The sequence below is a fragment of the Lepisosteus platostomus genome, chromosome 13, assembly GCF_059453375.1.
Source record: "Lepisosteus platostomus isolate fLepPlt1 chromosome 13, fLepPlt1.hap1, whole genome shotgun sequence".
Taxonomy (NCBI): Eukaryota; Metazoa; Chordata; class Actinopteri; order Semionotiformes; family Lepisosteidae; genus Lepisosteus; species Lepisosteus platostomus.
The window spans coordinates 39,663,687-39,685,566 of record NC_142623.1 but is presented as its reverse complement, the minus strand read 5'-3'; the positions used below and the strand labels follow the sequence as shown (position 1 = coordinate 39,685,566).

The 21,880-nt window shown below is 37.5% G+C and overlaps 2 protein-coding genes across 3 annotated transcripts in view; one reads left to right on the top strand and one right to left on the bottom strand.

Annotated features, from left to right (window-relative positions):
* The window catches only part of ctnna1 (catenin (cadherin-associated protein), alpha 1), a 103,821-nt gene that overhangs the window by 31,376 nt on the left and 50,565 nt on the right, over window positions 1-21,880 (bottom strand). For both annotated transcript variants that reach the window (XM_088604611.1, XM_088604609.1), the window contains exons 8-9: window positions 8,389-8,469; window positions 7,148-7,300 (exon numbers count right to left, since the gene is read on the bottom strand). In XM_088604611.1, coding sequence (XP_088460737.1) covers window positions 7,148-7,300; window positions 8,389-8,469 — 234 coding nt within the window. The remainder of the gene's footprint in view (window positions 1-7,147; window positions 7,301-8,388; window positions 8,470-21,880) is intronic.
* lrrtm2 (leucine rich repeat transmembrane neuronal 2) lies at window positions 12,544-18,851 on the top strand. The gene is made up of 2 exons (XM_088604612.1): window positions 12,544-13,200; window positions 13,973-18,851. Exons 1-2 carry the CDS (start codon window positions 13,197-13,199, stop codon window positions 15,583-15,585), a joined length of 1,617 nt encoding a protein of 538 aa, XP_088460738.1. The 5' UTR covers window positions 12,544-13,196; the 3' UTR covers window positions 15,586-18,851.

Here is a 21,880-nt window from a genome sequence, read left to right as displayed (position 1 = left end):
AACTGCACTTTCCAGCAGCTCTTTAACCACTTATTGCTATTCTTTTTCAAAAGCTAAATCTGATGCACTGATGAGAAAGAAAGAGCAGGGGGGAAAAAGCTACATTTGTAGAACATACAAATCAAACGAAGACAATTTTCAACTAAAGATAAACTTTAAAATGGGCTTTCTTACACATGAGACTATCCATTTATTCATACATGACAAAGGCCATCAAAATATAGTTTTCATCTCTATAACAGTGCTCAAGTGTAGTCAGAACAGGGGAAAAAAAGGGGAAAAGATCTGCACACCCAGCTCGAGTTTTCAGACTCAGTTGTTGTCATTTAAAACTCAGGAGGAAAAATAGTTAACCAATGTTTTTTAAAAAGGAATTTAACTACCCTATGTACCAAGATGAAACATCATACTTAGCAGTGGGGGGTGGTGGTGACCATAATCATAATTACAACATTTAAAACCTTTTATATAATGCAAACACTAGAAGGCATCAAATCTTGTGTATTTAAATTAAGTTTAAGGACATGTGCTTGTAAGAAAGCTAAAAACTGGTGCAGATTCAGCAGTTACAATATGTATTTAAACTTGCTACACTGGAAGGTTTACAAGATGATGTTCCATTTAAAACAGAAAAGCAAGAACTGCTGTTTAGCAAAGTCCTGATCACTGAGGATCTTAGGCAAAAGGTCAAGATTAAAATAAAATTCCAAAGCAGATTATATTATTACAGGGGTCGAGATTCTTCAATCACCAAGTTAAATTTTACATCAAGAGCATTTTCAAGATATGAAAACATTGTGCTGAGGAGCATTTATTTTTCAACTCCCAAATCATGGTTAAAAGATTAACATTACATCAGTTTATAAAACGTAAATGAAAATGCTGCTCTTGGGAAGGCATAAAGTTCGCACAATTACTGCATAAAAAACTTACATTGGCAGATCAAACCCAGAAGCAGCTGAAGTTTTGTTTCTACTCAAACCAGGGGGATTTTAATAATGAACTTCTGACAGAGCAAACGTTCAAGCGATCTGATTGATTTTTCCAGCAATCGAAAGTTTGCACTTTTTATTAAGTTCGGATAGACTCATCTGCAGAAACAAAGGATGGCAGTATAAGCAAATCCTCAACTTATTTCTTATTTGTATAGCATTTATATATCTTTATCCCAAAGGATCCCAAAACACATTACATGTGGGAGGGGATACACTGCACCCACCACTGGATGCAGTCCTACCTGAGTAATGTGAAGCCTCCCTTTTGCACCAGCAGTCCCATCACACACCAAATCAGGTGAATAAGCGAGACAATAAACCAGTTTAAATTAAGGGGAAATCTTAGTTGACCAGTTCATGAAATTCCAATGTCACATTTAGCCAGAGAACTGGTGTTAGCACCTTTATCTCTTCCAAGACTAAAATAATAAGCAAAAAAAAGCTCAAGACGACAAGAAGGCATATGAATGTAAAAATCAACATTCCTCCATGATCAGGAAAGCATTAAAATGGTAATCAGTGATGCGACTAAATCTTGCTGCACCATTACAGTTGAAGTATACAAGATTTAGTCTACTTCAACCACCCATAAGCTGATAAAATAATTTCTGGATTGTAATTTCTCCTTCCCATAAATTTGATTTCTAACAACCTTGAATAGAAGATCTCAGTCAAGGTACCACATGAAAGTCCTCTGGACAGGTTATAAAACAAGCCTTTGTTAAAACAAACCTTAAAAAACAAGACTAGCTGTGTGTATTAATACACCTGAGGAAGGCTCCACAGCTGAAATGGAGTTTTTTCTTCTTTTTTCAGCCTGGAATAAACCTATTACTTGTTCCTATATTAATACTTTACTGGCAATGCAGCTATAAGGGACGTGCCTCAACAGTTGATCATCTATAGGGACAGAAAACAGTTAAGTAGATGACTGTTGCACACTTACTTGTCATTGGCAAAGACGTAATTTAAAAGTTCAATATTAAGCCATGTGAAGGCTGAAAAGTGACCTTTTTCCCCCTCTTTTTGCCTTCTCCACAAAACTCTGATCAACCACTTTTAACTGTTCTTCGATCCTTCAGGTAAGAAAGAGGATCTTCGACCCCATTACAGATTTATTCACTGTCACTAATTGTATGTATTAAAACCTATCTTCATCCATGCCTGATAAAATACAGCATCAGTACTGCATTCTGTGTAATAAAGAAAACGATGAATAAAGAAAAAATCTATTTGTTTTAATAAAGGTACACAGTACATGTGTGCACTGTTTTTGATTCTATCATGACAGTACACTAGAATAACCTTATCAGAGGTGCAGGGTAAGTAATCGTTGTCATTGTTTCTATTCAAATCTATGAGAAGTAATTTAAAAAAAAAGATTTTTTAAATGTCACATCACAGATAAGCTCTTGGCTTCTGAAAGTAAATTGATTTCTAATAACTTTTCAGCCTCTACCTAAAGAAATTAAAATTTCAGACAGCATCTGCTGCGCAATCAAAGAAGAAACGGGTTTTACATAAATTTCTTTACAAGCTCATTATTTTTCAGCTGAACATTCTGGAAATATGGAGCACTTTAGTGAAGAATTGCCTTGTCTCAATCTTAAAATTCTATATTTATATATTAACAGACAACTGATTTGTTTATCCACGTGAGGGAAAATCCCACTGGTGGGGAAACTTTTTAGCTGCCTCCATCTGCTGCAATGGTTCTGCAGGATGTGCATGTCAGGTACGTGACCCTTACTCAAACATGCAATCAGTTTCTGTAACTGCACGTTAATAAAAGGTACTGCAAATGAAGAAAATAAAAATAGCACTAGCTTGAACTGCAGTTTCTATCATTCGAGGCGTGTACATATGTGCAAGAACAGGGCCGTCCAGAATTCTACTCCAAAGCCCCTTTAGAACACAACTTAATGGACCAAATTTATGAATTGCACTAGTAAAGAAAATAAAACCATAATTTGTGACTGCTGCATCTTGTGCATCAATTAATTGAATTCTCAAAGAAATGCCAACATTACTAAAAATATTAAAACAGTAAAGGAACCATAAAATAACTCCTTTCCAACTTGTTCACAAATGATTCACTTTTACATACAAAGCAACTAGTGTATCCAGAAAACACAGATGGTTATGAATTCCAAGAGAGGAGAAAAAAGGATTTCAGTCAATATACTTTTTCTCTAATAATGCTCTATCAGGATTACCTGTAAACCCTACAAGATTAGAAATGAACTGTGTGGGTTATTAAAAGTAAATACTTTCTTAAAGCACACCGGACTCCTTTTCCCAAGTCAATATGCAACCTCCACAAAAACATCCATGAGATGCTTCTGCTGTTTTCTACATGTTAAATAAGAACTGGAAGTTACATGTTAAATAAGAACTGGAAGTTATAAGACAAGGAAAGACTGGAAGACAAGGAAAACACTGTATTCCTTCTGACTAATACTGTAATCCTAACTCCTAAAAAGCATACAAATCACACAATGGGACAGCCCATAAACAGAAGCAGAAAAAGTTTTAAAAGGTAATTTGCATAAAAGCACTGTTCATAAGCCCAAATGAGCAGTGTACCTTAACTTCAATAAAAAAATGCTCTAGTGAAAACATTCTTTGAACTAGGCTGCTTCTCATTCAAAACTGGAGGTAAGCATTTTTTCTTCTGTCACTGTTGCTCACATGATCAGATAGAATGATGTTACAATTTAACTACCTTTATTTGTTGCACTTTAAGTTTATTTAAAATGTAATTCAGCTTGATTTTTTTTCCTTTAAGAATCAGCTCATAGTGTTTAAATATATGTATATGAGATGTAACATTTAAAAAACACTTACATTTTCCTTGTTGAATATTAAATCAGGACTAAACATGTTACTCAGCAAACGAAGCGAAACATTTTCCCGATTTAAAGTGACACAAAACCCAGTTCTCCGATATTGCTCATTGCAAAGAAATTACAGATAAATTAGAATTACAGTAGTTCTAAGACTAAAAAGACTATGTTAATGAAATTCATGTTTACATTTCAGATTTGTGAAAGACTAGGGAAAAGTGTCTGAAGGACTTGGGTGATATATAGATACTTTAGTGATCCCATGAGGGAAATTGCAGAAACCCTTAAATAAAGAACCTTTAAATATTGAACCCAGTAACTTCTACTGGGGAGATCGAGGATTTACTATTTTGGTGGAAGGGAAAAAAAGCACTCAACTACACGGACGTCAAACAAATGGAACTCCACTAGCCTGTAATGAGTTGGTGATGAACTGCTGCCAGTGTATTCAGGTACAATTAAGTGCTACATAGGAACCATGGGTTAAAAGGAGGTGGCATTTTAGATCCCAGAATGGATTAGAGACTTCTGCATGCTTATCTGTTGTTTTCATTTAGATTCAACCCTGTAAATCCATTTCCCACCAAGGTTTAAACAACAGCCTCAGTTCTTAAGCCCCCAGGCCTTTAATTTCCCTACAAGCTGCATTAATGAAGAGCACTTATAATAGGGTGTCAACCCAACACCAAACAAGGGCATTCCTATGCAAAGCACATATACAACCATCTATTGTCTGCAATGTTCTTGCGCTGCACAAATTGTATGCATTTTAAAATTGTCAAGAAAATCAATATATTAAAAACATTAGATGTAATGTTAAATGGGCACACAATTCAAGTGCGTGTGGATTTACTCCAAGACGTTTAATGGTTGTGTCCTTGGATCTGCAGTGTAGCTAACAAATTTAAAGAATTAAAATGCCTGTTTATGACAAGGCGATTTAAATAAGATATGTACCCTTGGGCACTTAAGTGTCCAAAAATAACGGATTGGTCTCCCTCAGTAATCATTCAAATTACTGACAGTACATTTATACCAGATAACCAATTCAACACCAACATCATATGTGATGGGCATTTACTACTTTTCGATGGATATTCTCATTCCTGCCTTTAATGCCTTACTTAAAGCCCTTTTATTTTAGATCACAGTATATCAACAGCACAGAGGTTTTGCATTAATAAAAATGAAATGGTGAAAAAGGAGATAAAAGTACTATGAAAGATCATCAGCAAATGCGCTAGTTTATTTGGAATGAACTTTACATTCAAACTATTTTCTTTAATCTTGAAAAGCTGTAGAGGGCACTGGACAGAAACTGCCTTCTGCATAATGGGATAATATCTAAAATCTAAGTAATCTTCAGTTCCGACTGAAGAATAAAAAGGTATTTCATTGCATCCAGAATATTTCATTCATGTCCTCTTCAATCCGAACAGACTCTATTTAAGGCTGTAAAATACCTTTAGATCCATTTCCATACTTGAACACAATCAAAGCTTTAAAAACAAAGCTTAATACAATCTGATTATTCACAGTGACAAATAGTTTGGATTCTGTTAAAGAGGTTCTTTATTAAGACATCATTAAGATATCACGCTTCAACAAACTCAAAGTAAGGGGAAAAAAAATACTGCTGGAATCTATTTCAGAAGAATATAAAGCTTACAAATCGAGAAGGCCATTCGGGCCAGCTTGCTCATATCATTGCGAGCATTTTTCACGATATTCATGATGTACTTGAAAAACTTCACAGGTCATCAATTACAGGCGGGCTTATAGAACACTACTCCATAACATTACATAAGGCAAGTGACTTAGACATATTTCTTTATGCCATTTTCCTAAATATTTACTTCTGTTGTGCATTCTTCGTGGCTCTTACATCAGCTGAGAGCATATTGTAAAAACGTATTACAGCATAGGATTATGCACATTAGAAGACGTGGCAGCTATTTTAACAGTTTTATGCAGTTGCCAAAAGCAAGGATCGACAGAAGCCAGGATTCCTGTGATCCCGGACCAACATGCAATGTTCCTGCTAGCCAACACACTGTGGGGTAAACAGCCACGTAGACTCCGGAAGAGGCCAATGAGCACTGCTTCCCAAGAGGGATCTGAAAAGAGCTGAGGACACCCACAAACATTTCCATGACTGATGGGAAAGTCAGGACATTTACAAAAGGGTTTATGCTCTTACACAAGAAAAACAGATGGCCAGTTTGTTTGTGCGGTTGCGGATTCTTCTACTGCTTCTGGATTATTCTGAGGGAAGGGGGCTGTGCCACCAGCGTCCTGGCAAAATTTCCCATTTGCATTTCTCAATCACAGCCTCCTAATAATCCCCATCTATGAGTTGGCTTCATTACTATGCTCTCCTCCCCACTGATAGCTGATGTGTGGGGAGCGTTCTGGCGCACTATGGCTGCCATCGCATCATCCAGGTGGATGCTGCACATTGGTGGTGGGAGAGGAGAGTCCCCATTACCTGTAAAGCACTTTGAGTGGAGTGTCCAGAATAGCGCTATAAGTGTTAGGAATTATATTAATTATAAAGTTTCTTCTCAGAGAAGCACTATTGGTGAGGTGCATATAGTGATTACAATCTTTTAAAATAATGTAATACTAATGCTGAAGCAGGACTGCCATCAAAGAAAAAAAATCTGTTTATATATCCTGAACTTTAAAAATCTACAGAGACACCCTCTTTTTAAAAAAGGGTCAAACATCCTACTTTTAAAACAACTTCATTTAAAACTATTCATTTAGCTAAGAACTTGACAGCTGGTATGACAAAACCAGCTAACAGTTAAAAGTACTGCCTCTACCCAATGAAGGAAACTACAAATATCTGTTGAACTATTAAACTACAGCAGCGTCAAGGAACAATTGTATAAAAAAAAGTCATTACCACTGTGAGAACCTGTGATTTTTATTTGTTAAAGAAGTAGGGATAGTAACTTTAATAAATGTATTAAAAAAGATAATAGACTGGCTTCTGTAGGGAGAGCTACAAAAAGACCGTTTATCTCACAAACCAAAAGATAACAAAATGCCACCCGTCAAACATAATGCACATATTGGCTAGAAAAACAGAAAAAATAAAATACCAGCTGCTGCACAACACAGCAACAGCAGAGATTTACTAGAAACTGAACTGAGCTCTACAGTAATGGCACTAGTGGGAATCCACCCCAACAGCAGAAATCTCTCTAAAAACAAAACCCAAAAAAAACTGAAAAGAAGAAAAGGGGGCATTTTCCTGCTATGGCTTAACAAAAGGAGTTATGAGTTGTATACACCTACCTCAATCAGCTTATTGGCATGTTCACGGAACACTTGGGCATATTCCTTCACTTCTTTCTCATTGCCGTTTTTTGCAGCTTCGATGAGCACCAGAAGAGGAACGTTGGTCTCCAGAAACGAGTCCGACACATGATCCATTACTGCTTTACGCAGCTGAGGAAATGCAGGAAAAAGCAGACATTAGCATGATTAAAAAAAGGAATATTAGTCACTGGATGAGCTAAATTTAGTCAACTTCTTACTATATTGCTCTAATCTTTTAAAATAAGAAAAGGAAAAAAATGCACACAGGAGAGAAGGCTCCATTTCAAGCCTGCTTGTCCTGGTGAGGGCTGCAGAAAAGCAGGACATTTCTTTGATAAACAGATGTAATCATTTATGTGAGCTCTGAAAATCGATTGATTTCTGCAACAGGGAAAACCTGTTAGCATTAAGCATGATCATCACTCTAAGTCAGACATTTGGGACAAGAGAAACTTTATCACAGCCTGAAAAGTGAACTGTACTTATTGGGTATTAACATCTTGTTAAAAGCAATAACCTACACTGTGGCTGTGAGGTTCCAGAGATTTATAGCACTGGATGGGCTGCTATTAATGCTTGTGTAGCACTTTGTCGCAGGCCAATCCCACAGGAATATTAAGCAACTTGCAAAAAAATCAATTTTTACTTTAGCTCCTAACTTTTTAAAAAAATTATTTAAACCCATCTAAACCAGACATTATATAAAGAGATTTTATAGGGTTTAGCAGAAAGGACTGTTTTGCTTCATTCCGTGTGGCTATGGAGATCCTTAGCTTAGCACACTGTGGACAACCAGTTGCACAGTACGTCCAAAGCTCATCTACTTGCCACCCTTAATTATACTCACAATCTTCTGTGGGAGACTATTAGGACAGAGCTACTACACACACTCCGGACCAAAAACTGTAAGATCACAAATCAAATTAATGTTCAGTTATACTAGCAAAGAAATAACTCCTTATACTTTTGCAAGAATCTGTAGGAGACTTGACAAGCACGCATGTTGATCCGTAGTGTTGCATTCCAATTATATTTTAGCAAATCAATATTTAAGAGGCTTTGATGCCTGTGTTCCTAATCAGGCACTTTAGGATACCCATTAAATGTTCTGAACATTCAGAAGAAAATGGGGGGGGGGGGGGGGAGAATCTTGTCCACTAGTTTTATTTATCATTGTATGCCTGAGTGGTAGTGCAGGCAGCAAATGGGGGACAAACCTGTCTGCGGAGATCACGTGTCTTTTTAGTCATCCGGTCGATGGCTGAATTAAGGGCATCACTCCTCTCTTTTCTGCCAGCCTGCAATACAAAGAAAAAAAAAAGGTTGTTTTCATTAAGAGGACTACTCACTGACAAGTCCTCACTATCCCATAAGTATCTGAATGTGACAAAGGTACAGAAAGAGCATTTTCTCTATAAAAACCAAATCAGTGAATCGCCAGAGAAGGCAAGAGGTTGTTTCACACAAACTTCAGAAACCGCTTTATTTTTCAAGTTTGAGCAACATCTGCTTAAAGCTTTTGCCATTACAAACATTTCCCAAGAAAACCTCAGACTAAAATTGCAACAGAACAAGGACTAATTTTCTCAGAAGGAGAAACTGCTTTCAATGTCTATGCAACGGTCAAAAATTACCTAGTCGGACAAAAAGCACAAAAAATCCCCAAAAGTAATTAAAAAAACTGTACTGTTATAGATTGCATGCATGTTTAGAATTGGATTTGAGCATCTTGGATATATAGTCATTTTTCTGCATGAATCTCATGAAGTATAAGCGTTTGTAATTTTTGGTTTTGGATTACTATTCACAAATTGATGGAAAAAAATGCGGGTTCATCATTCAGGAAATTTGATTTAATATTTAACATTCATATTAAGCACATTCAATTCTTGTGTTCACCAATAATTCTTTACCTGAAACAGTAAGGAGAAATCTGTTTGCTCATTTGTCTTACAAGAGATCTACATTTCTAGATGGACTAGATGCATAAGCAAAATGTGGCCACTTAAGAATGAAGTATGAAAAATGCATAACTTAAAACCGACAACTGCCAAGTAAATCAATATTTTGTTGGAGTACTTGGGTTTATCAGTAAAATTAAATGATTAACAAAATAATAGTTAAGAACAGATTTAAAGCCGCTTCAGCAGAACAAGGTGAAGGAAACAGATTTAGGACTAATGCTTTAACCCATTTCCAGTCCAGGAGCACAATTCAGTCTTCTGAAAAGAGAATTTAAAAGAAAAAAGGTTTCTAATACCTTTGGTTCAGTGCTTGACGTGAGATTCCCTAATTTATAGCAATGGCTGGTGAGAATTCAGCTTATTCAAGCAACAATTAAATCAAAGCATGCCTGTAACAAAAATGTAGAAGATGGAAGAGATGTTCAAAGATTCCAATTACAGTTAGCAAAATCCCCATAATTGGCCAACACTTGTACACTTCTGCTCTGCCTTTGCTTTAATATAAATATGCATAGGCAAATCTTTGTAAATGACTTCTCTCAGACTTCGCAAAAGTTTTCTTAAAATTCCCCAAGAGGTTATATTCAATTATTGGTACTCAAGAACTTTTGAAAGCTAAATTAGCCAAGAATAAACAGATTAATGATTTGGAAGCTTAAAAAACTATAAACTATTTATAAAGCCTTTTGCAGTACAGTACAAATTGAACAGCTTGCTAGTTCAACCAGTTTCTAACCATAAGGGTAATGAGCAATTACTGTACATTACATAGAGACGTCTGCCTAGCAGATTAGTGTTTTTCCCACAGTTATTTAGAAGTTAATTGAATCAGTAATTAAATTTTAAGGCATGTCTTACAATGTGGGTCTCTGAAGTAGAATGTAACATGATTCAGATTTAAAATGACGACAGAGGTCACAAAGTTTAGCAAGGAGGGTAACAGAGGGTTGGCTCATACACTTGTGAACTCCAGAATAACAAAAGGGGCATAAACACAAGTAAAGTACTAGCCTGGTTGCCTAAAGAACACCAACAACAATTATGAGAAAAAATAGCAAAGGTGTACTACTTTAAATGTTTTCCCCCTCCAGCATCTAGTTTTAAAACCACACAACAGCACATATAAAGAGTTGGAAAAAAAATCAACTCATAGCTTGTGGCTTACATGGATCCAGAAAAAATACAGATAAACCCCACTGCAATACCCACTTCTGATATTCTATACTCCGAATCCTACAAAACAAGACTTATGTAACAGGAAAAAAGCCATGGCTGCAACATTGTTTCCTATAAAAAAACATTTAAAACTTTATATGGTCAACATGCATTCCCCCCCCCCCCATCTACAAATTTAAATGACAACATAGCTAGGCAGGCCAGCAACATTTGTTTCCCCTATGTGGATTTAAAACACTGTGCACAATTTCTTCTTGGCTTTTCTCACCCACCATTAACTCAAATAAGCAAACCATAGGCTGATCCTGAAACTTCAAAAGGTACAGAACTAACTCAGCCTCTAGATGACAGGAATGAAAATTCAATAAATTCCCGTATATTTAGCTCCGAACACATCTTGTCAGAAAGAAAGGCCTATAAAACTTAAAGAGGAGAGAAAAAAAGTCAGTTTCTATTGGGCAAATGGACTTCACTCACACGGCCCAACAAATTGCTCATCTGCGCTTGGAAGGTGCATCTCAGCAGAGAGGCCTGCGGGGAATCTCTCCTCAGAACACTAGCAGCAATTGCAGGAGCGCCAATGAGACACGGCAATGTTATTGACCTCAGGCTGGCTCACTGCTGGAGCCCAGAGAACACCGCTGTCTTCGTCCAGCTTCTTTTATATAATTGTGACACAGGAAGTTATTATGCACGTGCTCTCAAAATTGCAGCGATCACTTTCAAAAAAAAAAAATCCACTTCTAAGATGCTCCCGTCACGGGGTCCTTTCAATTCTTCACTGCTTCCTTAAAGGTTAATAAACTATGTAATTCGAGCATTTCTTTCGATCCATGGAATTCGAAATGGACTATGCGGCAAGCATGAGATCTTCCTTAGATGCAACTTCCACCTTCCAATACAGCTGAAAGCTAGCTCGGCACCAACCATGAGCTGCTTGGACATCGACAAAAAACACTTATAGGCTAGGTTTAAGTTTTATTGTTAAAACTTTTGACACCCAAGTAACCTGTTTAATTGGCCATCTTTCCGCAGTGGAACATAGTATTTGGTGTTTTCCGATGTATTTTGGATGCGATTTTGAAAAGTCAGGTTTAAAATTAGTTGTGTCAGCTTCTATTACACAAATGGGCAAATCTAGAAAATGTGTACAGAGGCACATGTGCTTTAAGAAAATGAACCAAACATGGAGGGAAAGGCTACAAACAAAAGGGCAGGAAACAGCCAAAAGTAACTGAGGACATATACAGACAAACCACACTGCCATCTGATACAATGTTTTAAGTTTAAAATGCTATTAAGCTAGTACAACGAAAAGGGTCCTACAGGACACAAGTTAGATTTTCATTAAATTAAAAATGCATTTATAAGTTTTATCGCCAAATACACTTCCCAGTTCTATTTATTTGCTTTTGATTTATTTACATTTAGTAAAAGCACTTTGAAGTTCAGAGGAAAGACTGGAAAACCTGAATGCATGCCTTATGCTAATGGACTCTACAAAGGCATATGCCACAGTACAAATCTCCTGTTTAACATTTAACCAACAAAACATTCAAGCATCATATGCAAGATTGTTCAGTGAAATGTGCTTCATAATTTTAGAATTCCCACTGCTAACAGCCTCTATTCAATGTGAAGCCTGAGTATTTTTAACTACACCTCAGTACTTACATACTTCTGTTCATGGAGGATAACTCAATTGACTGATTTTACAAACCAAGCCACTAAAATCAAATTATCATTTTCTTCAGTTATGACACTAAGATTTGGAAATGTAAGTAAAAAGGCACAAATCCATACCTAACCATGTTAACACCCTACAGAAATGTGCAATGAACAGTCTATTCAGGTTCCAATTACAATCTGTCATGACAGGGCTCTTTGAAAAGGTATTAAAATCAGCTATGATAAAATCCCAAAGCCAAACTGATTTAGAATGTATTCACAAACCTAACAAAAGCCAGGCATGTAAGTAAACAGATATTCACGCTATTCTGGATATATTTTGAATCTTCATTCTTTGAACAATCTCACTACGCTCTAACAGGGTATAAAACACCTCTCCACCCCATCAGAAAAAAAAAGCCCAACTAAAATTAACATGAGCAATGACGTGGCTTTAAATAACTGAGCCCTGCAAGACGTTTCAGTTATCAATATTCGGATATAAAAAAAGGCTGGAAGGAGAGAAGGGGGCAGGGAATCAGAAACACGCAAGTAGGAGTGAGCAAGTGTGCAAGACAGCAAGTGAGAGAGAGAAACAGCATCACTGAATCAACGCCAGCCTGCCACCACTCTGTAGCAGAGAGTGCCTGCAACAAAAGCACAGTATAGCATCTCTGCTTCTCTCGCTGCCTTTTTTTCCCATTTTACAGCATTTCTCCTCAGAGCTGAGCACTCGGTATAGAACACTGCTGCTGGAACCATACAGGAGCTGGTTTCATGAACGGGGATCTCTGCTGCCATCAACAAGTTGGGGTTGATAGACCCCCCCGCCGCCCCCCCCCCAGCTGTGAAAGAAGACTTTGATCTTCAATTAACCAATTGAGCCGACACCATTGTGGAAGGGGAAGAAAACAAATGATTGCTTCAGATCTGAATAACAAACTTCAAAAATAAGGATTGACAAGGAAAATGATTTTGCTCAAGTAATCCCTAAAACAAATTACAAAAGGATTTAAAAAAATATCATAATCGATGGACATGGAATTTCTGCTTTTGTTACAATTGGGGGGACTAAGTATTGCTTTATCTGAGAAAAGCACAATTCCTTTTGTGTTTTCTCAAAAGGGCTCTTTTCAATTGGATTTCTTTTCCGTCTCGCTGCTCAAAGAGTCTGCGGAGAAGGACAGTTGAATGCAGCCTCCAATGTGCACAAAAGAATGGGTAAGTTTGCTCTTTTATATATCAAGTCTGGACCTGAATAGGAAACAGTGCAAAGGAGTGGAGAGAATCAAACAGCTCAAGGGCTCCCAACCAGACATGTTTTATATGTACATTTTTAGGCAAAGGATGTGTGATTCTTAAGAGGCTACACATTCATATAATTAAAGCAGGAAAGTTGGAAAAATATTCAGTCATTAGCTTGAATATTTCCATGGAGGTAAATACAGGATCTGTGTCAGAATATCCCAAATCATTTTAAGGGCACTAGATCTCTGGTGATCACTAGATTCTCTACACGGGAATCTTACTGTCAAATAAAAATTAACTTTGTATTACATAAACTTTATATTACATTTGTATTGTAATACAATAACTTTGTATTAAATTACATAAATTATCAAAGTTTCAGAGCTGGTTTGTTTGATATACCTTTTCATGGATTCTGATATGAAAGAAACGAAAGGCTGACAAACCGTCACAGGCACAAGGCTGACAAAGCAATACACGCTAATAAAACAGGTTCTAAAAAACAATTTTAAAATTGTCAAGGTTAAAATATTACAGATTGACAACGAAACTTCAGGCTAGCAACAGAAATGTCACAATCTGTCCTACAGTAATTCAAACAGGCATTCACTGACTTACTCAGATGAACACATGAATATGAATCCTGAAATGCACCAAAAATAGTCACTTCACATACACGACGGAACGTCTCTCCTATTCCGGAGAAGATTTATTTTTCCTTATTCTGTTTCTTTAAACTACTCAGGTTTCCATTCAAGGTGGCCATTGGTGGGACCAGCACCAGTGGCACTCTGTGTGATCGGCATGCTGCTCCGCATGCTCCCCGTGTCAGGCACAGCCTGCCCTCAAAAGTGCCGCTGCGAGGACCTGCTGTTTTACTGTGACTCGCAGGGCTTTCAGGCACCCCCAGATGGTGTAGACAAGGGGGCCCTGGGCCTCTCACTACGGCACAACAGTATCGCTGAGCTGAGCCCAGACCAGTTCTATGGATTCAGTCAGCTCACCTGGCTTCACCTGGACCATAACCAAATTAAGACTGTACGGGAGGATGCTTTTCAGGGGCTCTACAAGTTGAAGGAACTCGTCCTGAGCTCTAACCTCATTTCTACGCTGCCCAATACCACCTTCATCCACCTCATCAACCTTCAGAACCTGGACCTCTCTTTTAACCAGATGACATCAATCGAGCCAGAGCTATTCCACGGTCTGCGCAAACTCCATACACTCCACCTGCGATCCAATTCCCTGCGTACCACTCCTGTGCGCGTGTTCTGGGACTGCCGCAGCCTAGAGTTCCTGGACCTAAGTAACAACCGATTGAGAAGCCTGGCCAGGAATGGCTTTGCAGGCTTAATCAAATTACGTGAGCTCCACCTGGAGCACAATCAGTTGACCAGGATCAATTTGGCTCATTTCCCCAGGCTGATATCTCTCCAGACTCTCTTTCTGCAGTGGAACAAGATCAACAATTTAACATGTGGGATGGAATGGATCTGGACAACTCTGGAAAAGCTGGACCTCACTGGAAATGAGATTCACACATTGACCCCAGATGTGTTTGAGACTTTGCCAAATCTCAAGGTTCTGCTGCTGGATAACAACAAGCTTACTAGCCTTGACTCACAGATCTTGGATATGTGGAAGTCACTGAGCACCGTAGGGCTTTCAAGCAACCTTTGGGAATGTACCAAAAGGATCTGCTCTCTTGCTACTTGGCTAAGCACCTTCAGGGGAAGATGGGAACACTCCATTTTGTGCCATAGCCCTGAGTATGCGCAGGGTGAGGAAATACTGGATGCAGTTTATGGGTTCCAGCTTTGTCAGAATTTTTCAGTAGCAGCTGCCCCAACTACAAGTTCTCCAAAGGCAACTACTCCGCCAGAGGCCACGAGCTCCGTTTTCGGAATTATACCCACCCCAACACAGGACTTCTATGCAGAGGATATTACTACAATAACCACAACCACGACCCCTTCCCCAACCACTAGCCTGACAACCACCACTGTAGCAGGGGAACCAGTCACAGAGGAAGATTTTTTGGAGATGGACAACACTCTGCTCACCCAGCGTGTTATCATTGGAACCATGGCGCTCTTGTTTTCTTTCTTTCTCATTATCTTTGTGGTCTACATATCTCGAAAGTGCTGCCCACCTACTCTGAGGCGCATCAGGCACTGCTCGGCCCTCCAGAACCGCCGCCAGATGAGGACCCAGGCACGGCAGACCATGGCAGACCTAGCCACCCAGGTCCCATACAATGAGTATGAGCCAGCGCACGAAGAAGGAGCACTGGTCATCATCAATGGCTACGGGCAGTGCAAATGTCAGCAGCTGCCTTACAAAGAGTGTGAAGTATGAACTCTTATTTATTCCTGTGATCATGCTTCACCATTTTGCCATTCCAAAAACAAAAACAGGATTTTTACTTTACCTAAGCATTACATTTTCCATTAGTTCTGAGAAATCAGCAGCAGGCTAGAATGCTGCCGATACTTGGCTTTCATCTTTCTTCCTTTTCCATTTTTAGGGATGTACGGAACAAAATTTACCTTGAAATAATAGGACATTTATTTTTATATGTACAAAAACATTATCACCCTATCTGGGAAATGTAATTATATACTGTTAAAAATTCGAGCAACCCGAAAGGAACTTAAATATGTAAATTTGTCATACATGGGAGAGTAAGATGCATAATTCAAAGAAATTCAGAAAGTCCATCAACCATTTAGTCGGAGGTTTCTGCTCTTCAAATGGAAGAATTTCCACAAAGATACCATCTTTCCTGTTTTAACAAGGTCTTGATGCACTTGCAAACTCATGATGCACAATTGACTGATCTGTAAAAAACGCACTGCAAATCTTGCCTTCTTCAGTAATAACTGACACAAATCTGGCAAATTTCAATTCATGGTTTATACTCTTTTGTAATAAATGCCTTAACAGGTTTTTATATCTAAAGGCTGAACTAATTTCCCCCCTGTCTGTGGGGTATGAAGAAAATTAAAAGTGCTTAGCATATTCACTTTAAATCAATTACGGGATTTTTTCATCTTGTGTGATAACCCCGTTTAAAATATTCTAATAGCCTTCCAGTTTTAGGATTTGACTTCATTCAATAAACTCCATTACCTCTTATTAAATTCAAAAGCTTAGCACTTGTGTCTGGAAAGGTTAATGGCCAATATGCTGCAGCATTCCCTCTGCCAAGACATCTAAGTTATCTCCCTCAATTGGAAAAAGGTGCTTCCTTTTTGAAACAATGTAAATCAAAAATATCTAATTAAATTATCACTGACTTAAGCATTTTAACATCTTTATGCATGATAAAATGTTCTCAATTGGAGGTATTGTTTAAAACAGCACATTTTTGTTGGGAAACAAGGTTTACAAAACATACAGGGTCTTTATTAGAATAGTACTGCAAACGCTAGTACTGTAAAATAAAAGTTCCATTAAAAACTAGATTTATACGCGGAACCCACTGTCAGGAGGGCTTCAGTGCAATGTTGGCTTTAATCCAGTCTGACAGACTCAAGATTGAGCCAATTAAGGGAACGCAGAAAGGATTTAATATTCTGTCACCCACACCACTGATTCTGAACAAGACGTAGCTTTCTTTGCCATATAATGTGGCCCATTTAGAAGGAATAGTTCCATCTACCCCAAAAAATAAAATCACCCCAGAAACCTTCTGCTGTCAAATTCAATAAATATTAAGTATTAACATCGTGTGCTTAATTTCTTAAAAGACAAATGACTGGAACAGAGGACAATTTACGCAGAAAACTCAGATTGGACAAAAAGGATGGATGGTACAGAAAACCGACTCATCTAATATTTTTTAATGAAAAGGGCAGGGTGTAATTCCGAAGCCCTCCGGTCTTTGTGATTATTAATAAAAATTGTCCTTGCAACACGAACAAACTAAGTCGTTAAGACGAGACCTAGTAATTTACAGCTTAACAATAGCTGCTGTCAGCATCTTAGGAAACGTGAGGAATTCTAATGAAATCTGGCTGAGGTCTGACCTTAGCGACAGGGAAACAAAGACTGATCAGTGAATATGAAAACCAAGATGACTAGGCAAAAGCCATCTCATTCTAACAACCTGGAGACACATTTACAAGGGCAGTAATTACCTAAAAGTCCCAATTTTATTTACAAAAAGCAAAGTCATTTTAATTACTTTTTCCATTAATCTGACATCCATCACCCCAAAAACAAGAAGTGCTTTATCGGTGGAATACCCAGATATTTATTCTAGAGATCAATTCACTTTAAAAATTGGTATGATAATGATCCCACACAAATAAGCACGATCCATGCAATGATATATTCACACAAAACATAAAAGAAAAATAAAAGTTGCCTCTAGAGGGAGCTATTTGATGAGATTTGTGCAAACCAGAAATTCTTTTGACAGACAAATTGCTTGAAAGCAAGAGAAATCTGTTGAATATCTAAAGCCAAATTTTGTAATCCATGCCTATGATCTTTCACTACGTTGTAAAATAAAATCGTATTGGTTTTCTTTTAACCCCCACAACTGCTGAGCCTGAATATCCAGTTAGCATGCCATGCATATATTTCATGACGAATGAAGTCTCCTAAAACAAATGCAGATAATGCACATCCAATAGGAATGAAGGCTGAAGGATACCTTCATTTTAGATGTCCAAAAATAACCTTTTTATCACTCAGGAATAATTTATATGTGTGGTTACCAAGACTGCATTATTAAAAAAAAAACAAGGACTTGGGACAATTTTAGAGAAACATGTACCACACCCTTATATGATCAGCATCAAGGCTCTTAAGGATGACCTTTTTCCATTTAAATAAATCTAAATTTATTTCTAAATTCAGATCTAAATATTTCTCGGTTAAAAGGTGCAAGAGGAGTTTAACTGTACAGCAATTCTTTTAACATGATCAATATGAGAGAACATTACGTGCATATTACAGTTACGATGCAACATTTATATTTTTTCAGCAGGATGTGAAAAAGAAAAACACCACCACAAACCTCATAGAGAAAACTTAAAAATGCCATATATCTGTTCACATTTAAAAGCCACGTACCACTGTTCTGTTACTTGTTGGAAGCTTTCGCTAAAAGGATAGCCACTATTTGCAGTATTCATTACATTCATGTCATTCCTCCCCTTTGCCTGATCCACAAACATGGGACAGAAAATTAAACTGTGAAAGAGCGTCGCTCCCTCGGGTAATAGCTCTTTTTTGTAGAATAGAGTACTGATGCCATGAAGAGCACTTGGGATGGCAAACGGTTACGGCGATAACTAACCAAATTCATAAACGTACTCTGCAGCCATGAGAGCATCTCACCGTTAAAGCAGCAGCTTGTGAAGTGACAAAAACACAATTAGTTGGACTGTGCATCTGAATGCACTCCTCCTACTCTCACCTGTCTATTAGTCATTACCCCCTCCCCCATTCCCAACCTTTTCACCGATCACAACCCTTGTGCACATAATGAATGCTTTTTTTTATTGTAATATGTACAATTTCATATCTGTATAGTGGGTAAAGATGTGGCTTTAACTGAAAAGATTTTTTCCTTAAAACATATATTTTTAAATAAAAACGGTTACAATTTATGGATGGCTTTGGTCTGGTGTTGCAAAAGCGCATTTGAAGTCTGGAAAATTACAGCCAGTTTCAGGGATGTCATTACTTTGAATTTTTGTCCAGATATGAATAGAAAGTTAATGGTTAACATGACTACAATTCCAATGCCAATATCACATTCTACTACCAACAACAACGTCTTTACATTCACATTTTCCACAATTTTGTAGACTAGGGGTTGTAGTTTCATCTTTCACCCCCCTCCAAGATAACTATAAAAGCAAACCAATTCCATGTTTAAGATTAAATTTCAAAGCTGCAGTGTAAATCGAAATCTTTATCAGCTCTACTTCTCCAAAGGCATCTATTTAAGTAGAAAACTTGCTATAAATTAGTGATATTACTGAATTTTCAACCAATTTTTTTTTAATTGAAGATTAACACTCAATCATTGTTAAACTCCTAATCTGAAACTTAGTGATGGCTGAATAATATTCATCCATTAAAGGACAATGCAGAATGTCTTCTCTAGCCTACGGGATACTCAAAGTGCACAACTGGGATTGTGATCAACATACAAAGACTGGCATCAGTTTAAATTATTTAAGCTGCTGATCTTGAATGCAAAGAAGAAAACTAATTCAGTGATTCTCAAATTTTGCTGCAGGCCCATAGGTCATTTATTTCAAGTTTTCATAAACAGTGAATTGAGTCATCATCAACATCACACTGAACTGAATTTTTTTTAAACATTCTCTCAGCATTATGCTTACATTTTGACTGATCTGTTACAAAGCACTGATGAGCAAAAGTAGTGCATTTCTTTTGCTGTTTCTATGCCTAGTGGTCTCAATCAAACAAGGCTTCAATAGTTTTATCATTATAAAGGCAGCGGTTCAGGTTGACTTAAAGCTTGACTTTGTTATGGTTTACATCTTTAAAATATAAAAAGGGTTCTTAAGCAATACTGTGAGTCTACAAATCGAACCAATCACATTAGCTAGCTTGTCACTTGAAGTACTTAAACATTACATCCTATTTCCATTTCAGATATTTCCTTCCAGTACACATTTCAAACTCTAGCTGAAGCACAGATATTATACTTATATTTCTGCTTGGACACAATAATACGCACGACGTAATACCAGGATGATCCCAGTTGCTTTGGTTTTTTTTTCCAATTAATGAGAGAAAAAAGATAAGAGGTCTCTCTAAACAATGCTTCCCAATATTATCTTTCAATTCATTCTGGGCTCTGCTTTTAAACAAAATGGGTTTCTGTAGGTGGAGTCTGCTTATGTGGTATCTTAGCAACATATCAAATTAGGGTATAATCACTGCTGCGAAGCATAGCAACGGACTAAGTGGACTTTTGAGTTCTCCACCAAGCTAAGAGAAACATTTTGAAACGCGCAGTATTAACACCAAACTAAATGAATTACTCAGTGATCCACTATGAGGATGTAAAGAACCATCTTCTACAACCAACTCCTTAATTGCTCATTGAGAAATAGAAGAATCGCCACAGGAATGGAGGAGCTTGTTGCATTAAAATACAGAATGCATCAGACTGAAGAGCTGGAAGTTCAGTAGCTCTGGTGCCATCACAGTCTGAATTTCAACTTTAAATTCACAAGACCTTCAACTTTAAAGCTGTTTGTGAATTTGTATAAATGGCTTGCATGCAGTTTCTGAATTCTAGTTTTCTGGGATAATAGTTGGTAGGAAGTAACTTGGAGCTCTTAATATTTTGTAGTTGACTTGTAACCGCATTTGTCAATCCTAGCAACAAAAATGGAGCCTTATAAAAAGCAATGTTTCTTCATTTTAATGCATCTGCATCATTTCAAACAGCATAAGTTGTAAGACAATGATCTCTGTGCAGAGTTGCGACACTTTGAAAGTCTAAAAGACAGAATTTGAAACCATTCCACAAACCATTATACAACTTCGAAATATATAGAAAAACATCAGGTCGACACTTTCTGAAAGCAGTCACTTCTATACAGCCTTATGCATTTTCTAAAACATTACAGATGTGAGATTTAAAACAAGTAACAGACACCTATAAGTGAAAACTGATTATATTCATGATAGACAGAAATGAAGGTCTAGTATTAAGTCATTTAAGCTGCACTATATATAAAACAGCATACTTGTGTACTGCGGCATTATTAACAGTATTATTAAAATGCAGGCTGCATAGATTGGTCAGTCAAACATTTAAAATGTATGTCAAACTTGATTCCTTAGACGCACTTCTAATTTAAAGGGAATAACAGGATCCCTAGCAACAAACCAAGTAAATTTGAAAAGCTGTTTCTGTTAAGGGTCAGTTTCTACTCAACGACCCTACTTAAACAACGGCCTTTATATTGTTCAAAATAGGCTTAATAGGTTTTTAACTGGCATTATTGGTTCAGCGGTAAGCATTGTACATTAGTTTGGTAGATTGTTATATTGATGCAGAAGAGGCAAAATGTAGACGCAACTATCACCTAAACAGTAGACCGGATGTTACAAATTATGACAATACCTAAAAGCTACTGTGGTCTGATACAACAAAGGTGTCCCATGCAGATTCCATGACTAAAGATTCTTCTAAAACATTACAATCTCTTCCCTCTTACTAAGGTAACTCGGGAATTCCGATTAATGTAAGGGCTTAAATGTGTTTGGCAGTAAATACATTAGTAGGGTATTTGCTGATGAGAATCTAGATCGATACGTCCTTCCTAGTAAGCATTTTCTAGATTTATTGGGAGCCCATAATGAATACTCGAAGCATGCACCAGCCTCCAAGTCCTTGAACCTTGGAGGCTGTTGAGAAAACCTGCGGACGGCCTCATTTGTTCCATGCGTTCCTGCCTGGCTGCAAACAGTAATTTATAGCCTAGGCTGGGACTGGAATTCTATTGGTGTGCTCAAACCAGAGCAATTCATATTTGTACCAGACAGGGAGGAAGGCAGTGTGGAGGTCCTTGACTGTATATCAAGCTTTGTGGTTGGGCTTATAATTACTACAGCCATCCCAGGACTAAATGCGGCTTAGATTCAA